Source organism: Phoxinus phoxinus, assembly GCF_949152265.1.
Source record: "Phoxinus phoxinus genome assembly, chromosome: 3".
In the NCBI taxonomy this organism is placed as follows: Eukaryota; Metazoa; Chordata; class Actinopteri; order Cypriniformes; family Leuciscidae; genus Phoxinus; species Phoxinus phoxinus.
Window position 1 is genome coordinate 27,002,000 of NC_136878.1, and position 11,213 is coordinate 27,013,212.

General features: G+C 36.2%; 1 protein-coding gene across 6 annotated transcripts; it reads left to right on the forward strand.

Annotated features, from left to right (window-relative positions):
• Positions 1 to 1,358: 1,358 nt before the first annotated feature.
• Positions 1,359 to 7,932, forward strand: wdr54 (WD repeat domain 54). Of its 6 annotated transcripts, none has more exons than XM_079608214.1 (11): positions 1,425 to 1,469; positions 1,584 to 1,677; positions 1,873 to 2,147; positions 2,296 to 2,358; positions 2,435 to 2,501; positions 2,646 to 2,702; positions 2,825 to 2,952; positions 3,094 to 3,194; positions 5,514 to 5,676; positions 6,313 to 6,387; positions 7,066 to 7,932. In XM_079608214.1, the coding sequence occupies exons 3-11, from the start codon at positions 1,914 to 1,916 to the stop codon at positions 7,195 to 7,197; spliced, it is 1,020 nt and encodes a 339-aa protein (XP_079464340.1). In that variant the 5' UTR covers positions 1,425 to 1,469; positions 1,584 to 1,677; positions 1,873 to 1,913; the 3' UTR covers positions 7,198 to 7,932. The 6 variants fall into 6 exon arrangements, with proteins under 6 accessions (XP_079464337.1, XP_079464338.1, XP_079464340.1 ...); XM_079608216.1 differs by having other exon boundaries at positions 1,427 to 1,469; positions 1,890 to 2,147; XM_079608211.1 differs by lacking the exon at positions 1,584 to 1,677 and having other exon boundaries at positions 1,359 to 1,469.
• Positions 7,933 to 11,213: the final 3,281 nt, after the last annotated feature.

Below are 11,213 nucleotides of genomic sequence, written 5' to 3' on the forward strand. Positions count from 1 at the left end.
GGGGGAAAACTGAATACAATGTAATGACATGGTTGAACCACTAGAAGGCTGTATATTTTCTCAAGTTGTTGAGAAGGTGATGATCTGCATCCTCTTCATCAGAAGGCTATGTTTGTGTGTGTGTGCTCTCCTCATCAGACTCAGAGAGGAATGTGTCATCTTCTTATGAGGGGTATATTTGTGCACCAGTGTTCTCCACCAGAATTTGTTTCTTTTGGTAGCTCTACCCTCAATTCCGGGAATGATTTATTGTCTTCCACAGCACAAAGAAACCAATGGAAACATCCAGCATGTTGAAAAACAGTGCCATAGGCCAGCAATTTGTCTTCTGTGGGAGCTCTAGCTTGTTCCTGCACACAGTTCCAACCATGGTCTATTTTCTCTGAAGAAGCTCTGTGCAAAAGGCATGCAATGTGAAGAAATAGTCACACGCTACTGTGTGTCCCTGGAGAGCAGCTGTCACATGGAGTACAATGCGTCTCCCCTGATTTCTTTCAGGCTGTGCCCCACCAATTTTCCTGTGTAGACTGGTGAATTCCAGCTTGTACTGGCATCACAGGCTGCCAAGATTTTAATGCAATATTTTACAGGTTTACTTGCATTTAAACCCATTTTTCCAATCTGTCACTAACAGTTTATTGTGTTCTCTCTTGGCACATCGTTTCTTTGTCATCAAATCGGATGACCCCTAACAATTTTAGAAAATTGCACAGTGGCATGATGGCCCGAAGAATCACCCTCCCTGATTCAGCATGCCATAGTTGTGGCTTCATTGTGAGATTTGTAGACACCAGCAAACATGAGAAGACAAATAAATGCTTGTGCATTAATCCAGTCTAATCAATCCATTGCAAATACAGCAAACACAAATTTGTCATGTCAACCATCATTTGAGCTTTATAGAAAAATCATTTTGATGACATAAATGGTCATTTTAGCACTGCTGTTTCAGAACATCTGTTACAAAAAGGTACTGGCTCATTATATATAGGCTAGGCTACATTAATCATTATATTGTACAAAATATTGTTTAGCATGGTAAGATATTGATTATAAATCCAATATTTTTCCCAAACAATATAATCTATGAAACTATTCAAATGATAGCATCTGTTTGAAACAATATATAGATTTTTTTTTTTTTTTTTTTTTTTTGAACATGAACATACAGTAATATAACCATAAATAACATACGGTAGGTAGGTAGATAGATAGATAGATAGATAGATAGATAGATAGATAGATAGATAGATAGATAGATAGATAGATAGATAGATAGATAGATAGATAGATAGATAGATAGATAGATAGATAGATAGATAGATAGATAATAAAAAAGCTGTAGCCTATGTCTTTAAGACGCTCAGAAGCGTGCGTGCGTCCCTCCGTGCACCGCAGATAAGTGTGACGTTCTACACAGGTACACATGTCTGCTCCGTCACTATGGCTGCAAGAGACGCGAGATGGTGGTGAGACCTTGCTTGAATACAATTAGACAAAACAATATCCATTATACCTCTTTTCCGACGTTGACTGGACTAATAACATGCGAAACTGTGTATGTTATCCATTTTATTAACTAGTTGCACTGAAACGAAGAGGATTAACAGGATAACTCAATTGCCTTCATTCAGGCTTGGCTAGAATTAACGTAACGTTATCACGCGCAATTACATGGTAAATTATCATATTTGGGATTAATTAACGTAAATGTCAGTGTGTTGTTACTGGATAAGAAGCAGTGTTTTATAGCCTACTTTACATCTTGCCGCTTTGAACCAGGCTGGACATAAGTTACCAGTGTTGGTTTAAACAGCACAAGAAACTCTCAGGATTTACAATTGCCCATTTTGTTTTGAACTGATTTCCAAGTCCTGCTTCGCTATCAGAAACAACATCCATACTCTTCAAAAATGGCGAAAATGTACCACAAAGAGAAAAGCATTCCGATAAAGAGCAGCGCGTCCGCGCTCTACAACAACCTGAGCGTCCTGCGCATCGCGCCGCGCTGCCTCACCTATTTCACGGTGGTCCACGCCAACGTGGTAAACATGGTCAGTGCGTCCTGGGACGGCCTGAACTATTCCCACCGACAGCTGCAATCTAAAGAGGGCAACGTGACCACCAGCTCCTCACTCATCATGCAGGTAAGAGGATTGGATTATCTTGTTTTGGTGCAGTTTTGCTTATGTTTTAATGCTGTGACTATTTTAACACCCTAAATTGGTAGGCTGATAGTATTTGTACTTTTCATTGTTTTAACATTTAACCCTAGATCACATTTAACTCTGACAGGCAGCCTGGTGTGTCCTGCCCTCAAGAGATCTTCTAGTTCTCACTTCTCAGAAAGGAATTCAGGTGGGTCAAGTGTTATGCCATGCTCTTTACATGCATGGGAAACATGACTTAAACTAGGCCTATGTTTATTCATCAGATGTATGAATCAGATGGATCGATTATGGTCTATTGGCATGCCCTGGACACACCAGAGACCCCCACAGGTCAGTGCACACCTCTGTCTCCGTAAATAACGTAAATGTGTTTATTAATTTACACCTAATTTGAAGAAAGAACTGTGTGTGTGACATTGGTTGTGATTAACTGCATACTTCATAAAACTGACATTATCTGTTGTAATATCCCAGCTAAGGCAGTTTTTGCCCGAGGGATTGCAGCAGTGCGGGATAAGTACATTTGTGTAGGTAAGTGGCTTCATCTGTCAGCAGTGGATATATAGTAAATATCTGTAGGTTCTAAGCGAGCCATTTATATATTTCCTTAGTATTCTAAAAGTGTCCCTTTCCATTCCTCACACTTTTTTCAGGGGTCTCATCTGGCTCAGTGCTGGTGTTTGACGTTCCCAGTAAAGGCAGTAACATCACCCTGTCTGAGGTTTTGGAGGAACACAAAGAGGCCATTACAGACATGGCCTCTGAGTGCTCAGGAAGTCTGGTATTAACTTATAATAACTTTCATTTGTAAACCACATGGCAAATGCTATTTTTAGGTGTTTTATTTTGTCAAGTTTGGTTCAGCTGTTTTAAATTACTGGTGGCTCAAATGTTTTAATATTAAATTGGCCTCTTTTTTCAGGAGGGCATTGCTGATTTAGTAAGCGCTGATGACTCTGGCCTCCTCTGTGTGTGGAAATCAGGAGAGGATTTTCAACTGCTCAACAAGATCCCTGGTTTTGAGTATGTTTGGAAGTAACACTCACTATACACGAGACAATGGGTTTCATTATTTAGGAGTATATTCTATATAATTTGAACGTAAAGTGGTCCTTCCCAAAAACTCTCCTTCGGATTTGGAAACACTTCGTAAACCTGAGATTGGATAGTCAAGCAAGGGAATTCGAATAATTTATAAATAGGGAGCATGCACGGCATGGCATGCATGCATGCTGATTTTTAATTAGCATACTTCCCGCCCATGAATTATGACAAATTATGTGAATTATGTGTTCAAGAATCCTGTGGGATCTTTTGGACTCCCTTCTTAGGTTTAGCACCAGTATATTGCATAGATGCAAAATAATAATTGGCCATATTTGTAACAAAAATTATTTAATTAATGTGTTAAGCTTGCTGAGAAATACTGGTGCTCCGAATAATTGTTTTCTATAATAAAAATTGTATTGATAAACAATGCATTTTTGTTTATCAGTGAAATGTATTTTTACATATAACTAATTAGATAATTAATTAGGGGCCAAGCACCGAAGGTGCGGGCACCTATTGTATCTGTTCCGGTTCTTCTTCTTTTTCTTTTTAGGGGCCAAGCACCAAAGGTGCGGAGGCACCTATTGTATCTGTTAGCGTTCGTATTATTATTATTCTGCTTCTTCTTCTTCCGCCATGGAAGTCTAAGGCAGCCCATAGAACCGCTTGCGGGAAAGTTGTGAAATTTGGCACACTGATAGAGGACAGTCTGAACTGTCACCATAGCAAATTTGGAGTCTCCAACTCAGTCCTTCTAGCGCCACCAACTGTCCAAAGTTTCACTCATGTTTATACTAATAACATTTGAACCATAAGGGCTAGAAACAAAAAATTTTCCCCCTCTGATTCCTTAGCTCAAGACGATTCGAATGCACCAAATGGTTATATTTGCTCATAACTTCTTAATGGTTTGTCCAAAAATGTGGTCTTGTTAGATTCAGGGCGTCATGCTGAGTTGACTGATATCCAATCGGCCACTTTGGCTGTTGGCCATTTTGAATTATGTGCTAAAATGCTGTATTTTATGAACGCATCAACGAATTGTTACGAAACTCGGTATGGGTCATCACCACGATGCTCTAAAGGAGCCTGAGAATTTTCAAAACAGTGCCAACTAGTGTTGAATTTTTCCAAATGCTTTTAACTTTGGGTGTGGTCGACTTATTCTCACAAGAGTAATCTCTTTAGACTCCTGAATCGTTGCCGAGTCCAACGATACCAGACTTGTCAGGTTTCGGCATATGGTTTGTGCAGCGTTGTAATTTAGCGCTTAAAAAACATTTGCCGATGTCTTCGAAACCGCTAGTCCGATCGAGACGAGACCACCGTCAGAAGTTTGGAAACATAGGTCAATAACAATACGCCAATGCCCAAATCTCAAAATATTGATAGTAAGAGGTATTAAAATTCAATCAAAGTCACGTGTCAGTCATTTTTGACGTGTTTTTTTTCACATAAACGTCTATAACTTCGAATTGAATCGAGATATTTTCACCAAAATTGATACACAGATGCATAGGCTCACTCTGAGGACACATAAAAAAAATAGTGGAACTGAGCCTCTTGGTGGCGCTAAAACAAAACAAAACATGAAATTGCCATTGATTTCAATACAGTTTTGTGAAATAAAATGCAATGGTTAATGAATGCATTGCTGTAACATTACAAAACTCAGAATGTGCCATCAGCACAATGCCTTGAAGGTACTCAAAAGATTTCCAGACAGCGCCACCTTTTGGTCAAAAGTTATAATTAAATTTCCAAAAATTCTAATAACATTTGACTAAATTTGCCTATTGTAAATACACTGATTTAAAAGATTCCTTGGGTTATGCTGAAAACATAGATACCAATTTTGCCATAGTCAGCCAAACTTTCTGTCCGCCATCTTTATTTTCTTTTAAAACCTACTTTTTCGAACTCGTCCTCTAGACCGATCGTCCGATTTTCACCAAAATCGTATCGTGTCATCTCCAGACCTTGCTGCAGTTGGTCTGACACTCCCAGCCATGTTGGCATATCTTATCCTCTTCTTGTGCTTGACCCCGATGATTGCTGCTTGCAGCTATATTTATCTTTGTGATTATATATTGTTATGGTAAGTGTTATCAAAATGCAGTGTCAGTTTGCCTAAAATAACATAAAACGCACCGCTTCATGAATCCGAAAATTTACATCAGAACGACTTTACAAACGGTTTAAACAAAAACGTATTCTGCCTGTGTTTCATGAAGTATACCAATACATCATTAGACTGCATATGTTATTAAATTGTGTATCTTCTTCTCTCAGCACAAGTTGTTCTTCAGTAAAACTGTGGAAGGGCACAGTCATTGCAGGCTATGGGACAGGACAGATCCGTCTGTATGAGGCGATCACTGGTATACTGCATGCAGAGGTCAATGCTCATGCACGCTGGATCTACACACTGGACATTGCCCCATTCACTGGCCTGGTGAGAAAACATGTATACAGTACAGTCTGTGTGTCTTACAATTAATGTATGGATCAGTACATATGTGACCCTGGACCACAAAACCAGTCACATGGGTCAATTAAGATTTATACGTACATCATCTGAAAAAATAAGCTTTCCATTGATGTATGGTTTGTTAGGATAGAACAATATTTGGCCAAGATACAGCTATTTGACAATCTGGAATCTGAGGGTGCAAAAAAATCAAAACATTAAGAAAATCCCCTTTAAAGTTGTCCATTTGTGTTTGTGATTTTGCTGCATTCACGACACAGAAATAAATGTTTTATATATATTACGGTAGGAAATTTACAAAATATCTTCATGGAACATGATCTTTACTTAATATCCTAATGATTTTGGCATAAAAGAAAAATCAATAATTTTGATCCATACAATGTATTGTTGGCTTTTGCCATAAATATACCCGTGCGACTTATGACTGGTTTTGTGATCCAGGGTCACATATCTGCACTTTGAGTCTAGTAATCATATTATTTAAATACATTTTGAGCACAAATAGGCTTAATTAAATTAAGTTTTCATATTCAGATGTATTCTTAAAATGGTAAACTCTCATATACTGATATTGTTTTTCTTTGTTTAATGGAAAAGCTGCTCTCTGCAGCAGAAGACTCTTGGGTTAGAGTGTGGCATCTGAGCTTGACCCCAGAGACCAACAGTGTAGAGGTAAAACCCTTCACAGACACACACTGCATTTCAAATTTTGGGGTCAGTTTTTTTTTTTCCTCTTCTTCAGCGAGATGCATTAAATTGATCAAAAGTTACAGTGAATACATTTATAATGTTCATATTATTTCTATTTCAAATCAATGCTGTTCTTTTTATCTTTCTATTCTTCAAAGAATCTTGAAAAGAATAACGGTTTACACAAATATAATAAGCAGCACAACTGTTTTCAACCTTTATAATAATAATAAGCGTTTCTTGTGCAGCAAATCAGCATATTAGAAGGATTTCTGAAGAATCACGTGACTCTGAAGACTGGAGTAATGACTGTTAAAAATTCAGCTTTGCCATCACAGGAATGAATTACATTTTTAATATTCAAATAGAACACAGTTATTGTAGATTGTAATTATACTTCATAATATTACTGTTTTACTGTATTTTTGATTAAATAAAATCAGCCTTGGTCAGCATAAAATACATTCAAAAACATTTAAAAAAAATCTTAACCAACCCCAACCTTTTGAACGGTAGTGTACATGCACTAGAACTGCATTAGTAGTTACATTAAATGAAAACATTTGACTTGATATTTTGTTCTGGAGTATTCAGTGTTGCAAAGCACTTTGTGTGTTCAGCTGATTTCAGGTAGACTCTGCATTTCTCTGCCCTTTCTAGATCGAGCACATGTACAATGAGTGTGTGACTGACACGCAGATCTGTGGAGCCAAGTTCTGTGATGGGGACGGCTACGCATTTGCAGTGACCGGCTATGACTTGAGTGAGATCATCCGCTACACACAAGCCTAATCGTCGACAATACATCATGCAAGGTCATGTCTTGACAAAATATTGCTGAATAAATTGGTGTGCATGATAGGCAGGGTCAGAGGGCAGAGAATGTTTTCTTAAAAGCGCAAGACACAACCTGAAATTGCCTAAAACACTTGAACACCAGGAGGCTGTCTTAAGTATGTCTACATGACTGGCAGTTGTAATGAATTAAAAAAAAAACACTTTTGTGCTCTGATATTGAGGTAAAATGCATAACAAGAGAACATATAGATTGCCTTCTAATCTGCGTAGAGAAGTATCAATATAAACAAATGTTAGAAGAGATAGTTCTGTTGGTTTTTTGCTCCTTATATAATTTGTTTGGTAAATGTATTTACTAAAGTGTTCCTGAAAAAGTATTTTACCATCAATGAAAAATTTGAGGTCTGCAATTGAATCAAATGGAATGTAATCATATTTGAGATTCAGATCACAGAAATGATCAAAATATATTTTATTTAATGTGTAATATTATAAATATTGCAGAGGCTATTTTTTCCCAAAGGGAATTATATTGTTCTTTATATTTGTCTAACAGCCTTTGAAATAATTACATTGTATCTAGATAGTTATTTCAACTTGACGTAAAAGCAAATATTTTATATTTTGTGTCGTTGTCTTAGTTTTTGTTATTTTCTGTTTCATTGTAAGCAATTGTCAGTGACAGTTCAGCAAACTATTAAAAAATAAAGAAATAGGTTTCACTCATTGACTGTGGCCTTTATTGCAAATAGAAATGTGTACCAGTAGATGGCAATAGATCTTATATCTTCAATGGTTTTTTGAACATTTGCAACATTTGAGATCAGAATTAAAACAGATATATAAAGACATATCATAGAATATATCCAGCATAAATTAGGGGAAGAGTCCCGTTTGCAATGGTTTGTCTTCAGTGCCATCTCTGTGAATTTTTGATCAACTTCAACACATTTGACATGTTTTTGTAGTTTTCTAACAAGAGAAAATCTTTAAGCAGAATTTTTTTATCCTTGACTAATAATATTCATCACTGTTAACTTCAGTCCCGTTGCGCCTCTCTGTTTGCCTTTAAAAGACAAAGAGGAAGACTTTAATTGTCCTTCATGCACTTGCCATGAGGCCCTGATGAGTCCTTGTCCATGATTTACACCCTGTTATCACACTGTAATGTTTTGTTGTCATTACATCATTCATCTGTGTAGGTTTCTCTTTTTTAGGTAAAAGCAGAACACCAGAGGAATGCACAATATCACGCCAAGCTATTTTATCAGTAATCTGTTGAAATATCGTTTATGCTCATTTGACTGTATTTCCACCATAATATTTGTGCCCGTACTGTTAGTCTGTTGTTCCCTCATATATTATCCACACATGACCTCCCTTGTCAGCTTGTTATTGATAAAACACCCCATGCTCTCTTATGTAACACTTTTAACTTTGTCCTATTGATGACACTGTGTGTGCCCTATATCTGTTATTAAAAGAGAGTGAATATCAATGACACATATAGGGACAGACTTAATAGACTGAGAAGAGAGCCCTGACCATCAGATTTGATGGTGGACAGAGAGGAAGAGAGTCCAGAGAGTGTCGATGAGACCTCCATTGGCTGTGGGTTTAATGGAATTATGCAACGCTGCCGTGCGGCATTGGAGCACAGTGAGATGTGTTTAAGGTCATTGTGTTTAGTGGGATCTGTGGTAATAAACACTATGGCTGGTTTACAGGCTGTGTGAAATTCAATAGTGCTTTCCAGAAACATCAGATCTGTGGCCTCCAGGGGGTCGCATGGTTTTCAGATGGGAACCGTCAGTCTGCATGGCACAATGCAATTCCAGTGGACACTTAAATCCTATTTTTTTTACACTTTATTTATTGCACTTAAGTGGAAGTAAGATTATAATCTGTGCTTTCTATGCATGTGATGTCACAAGTCTTCAACTATGGGCATTTTTTATGTCCAAGGGATTGATTTTTAATTATAAAATAAAAATATTTTCTATAAAAAAATTTTTTTTCTTTATTACTTTTTTTTTTTTTAGAGGTCTTTATGTATAGATTTACATTGTACACTTGATCCAGACCCAGAAAAATCACGAGAATGTTGCAGTGCGTCATTTTCACTCAAGCGGTAATATTGTATATTGTAAGTGTGCTGTTGTAACATATATGTTCTGTTTTGGTTTAGTTTTCACTGTGTCTGTTCTTGTTTGCCTTTGTTCATTGTTCACGTTGCTTGTTAAGCTTCCATGGTTGTTAATTAGATCCACACACCTGTGTCTGTTCAGCTGATTACCACTTGTGTATTTAAGCCTTTAGTTCTCCACAGTGTTTTGTCTTGTGTTAATGTTGCATGTTTGTTTAGTGATTATTATTCCTGTTCCTGTATTCTCCTGAGTGTCGGTTAATTACAGAATATACAGTGTATATTGAATTCGCTGTCATAGTGTTTACTGACCAGCCAAATATGGCAGTTATATCACAGTATTATATTGTGATACTGACAGATAAAAACTAGCTATGACTTTTAGCTTTAGCTTTACAAGTCAGCTGTTTTATCAACAACATGTTTGAATGTCATTTCTATAACACAATACATCAATGTGCTGGAAATGACAGAATCCTACTGTAATAAATTCATGTACAGTTGGGAAAATAAAATGTTAAACTCTTAAAATGTTATAAAGTCAGTATGCAAATGAAAATGTATCTTTTTTAAATGCATTGATCTTATTGTGAACGATCCATCCATGTCAGTGTTATTTTAGTATTGTTTAGATACTATTATAGTTTCATTACTATTTTGAATTCTTTTATTTTAATTTATATTTTGTTTAGGCAATTTTGTAAATTTTTTAAAAATATGTCTACTGTAAAAAAAAAAAAAGTTGCGGACTTAATTTATTATAAGTACAATCAACTTGGATGTTTAAGTCTTAAATTACATAAAACTGACTTAAAAATGTATTGAATCTTGTATAAACTTGAAAATTCTTTGACTTATTTCTACGAGTTCAAGAAATGTAAAAAAGTTGTCATAACTTATTGACCATATGATTTTTTACAGGATTTATTTTATTTAAGTTTTAGTGATTTTAGTAGCCTACATCAAGTTAAACTGAATTGAAATGAAAAATGTTGCCTATAGGCAACTAGCTAAACTATAACAATTTTAAGTTTAAATAATATACAATATTTATATTGATTCATGTTGATTAATATTTTAATTTTGATTTGATTTCAGATAACTTTTAATTCATTTCAAGTAACAATTTTTTAATGGTTTTTAGGACCTTTTCATTTTTAATCAAAATGTCATACCTTGATCTTCTGTGATGTATTCAGGACTTCTCCAATCATTTAGTCTGCCTAAACCCTGTCCTTTACAACCAACAGCAAGCTCACTTTCAGATCTCCCTCCATTCAGTCATCAACCGATTGATGGAAGACCAGATGATTGATCCTTACTTTTTTTTCCTCATTAATCCGTTTCACTTGGATGTGCCTAACACTACAGAAGAAAATATCTGTGGCAACTTCAGTGTGTTCAACATCTGTTGCAAAATGTGTTTTATCTTTTCTAAAATCCCACAGGGTAAGAAGTGCCCATGCATTAGTTGAAGAAACACTCATAAATGAGGGCCTATTGCTCTCTTTTTCAACTTGACACATGGACACATCGTTTTATCTTTAATTAGCCCTTGGGATTTAAATAAACATGCATTGGTTGTTTGCTGGCTTCCGTACTTGGTAATAGCCGATCGAGAGGCTCATTAGTCTGAATGGAATATGTTTTAATTCAAGATGTTACATGTTTATCCATGTAAATGAGATGGAGAGAGGGTTTCGAGGACAGTACAGACGCAAGTGACCGCAATCATAGTACTCTGCAGATGCATGTCTTTTTATTCATGAAGAAGAGATTGAACTGGCTTTGAATTGTGGAGAATAATCTGTCTATATAAAACATGACAGTTTATTCACTTTCTGTCCTGTCTGTTTGTCATCAT

What these genes read in the sequence shown, in the direction of transcription:
- wdr54 (XM_079608211.1), top strand. Translation starts at nt 1,427, where the DNA reads ATGTCTGCTCCGTCACTATGGCTGCAAGAGACGCGAGATGGTG. An exon ending in TTGCCCCATTCACTGGCCTG is followed by an intron (nt 5,677 to 6,312) that starts GTGAGAAAACAT and finishes TTAATGGAAAAG; the next exon opens with CTGCTCTCTGCAGCAGAAGA. An exon ending in CAGAGACCAACAGTGTAGAG is followed by an intron (nt 6,388 to 7,065) that starts GTAAAACCCTTC and finishes TGCCCTTTCTAG; the next exon opens with ATCGAGCACATGTACAATGA.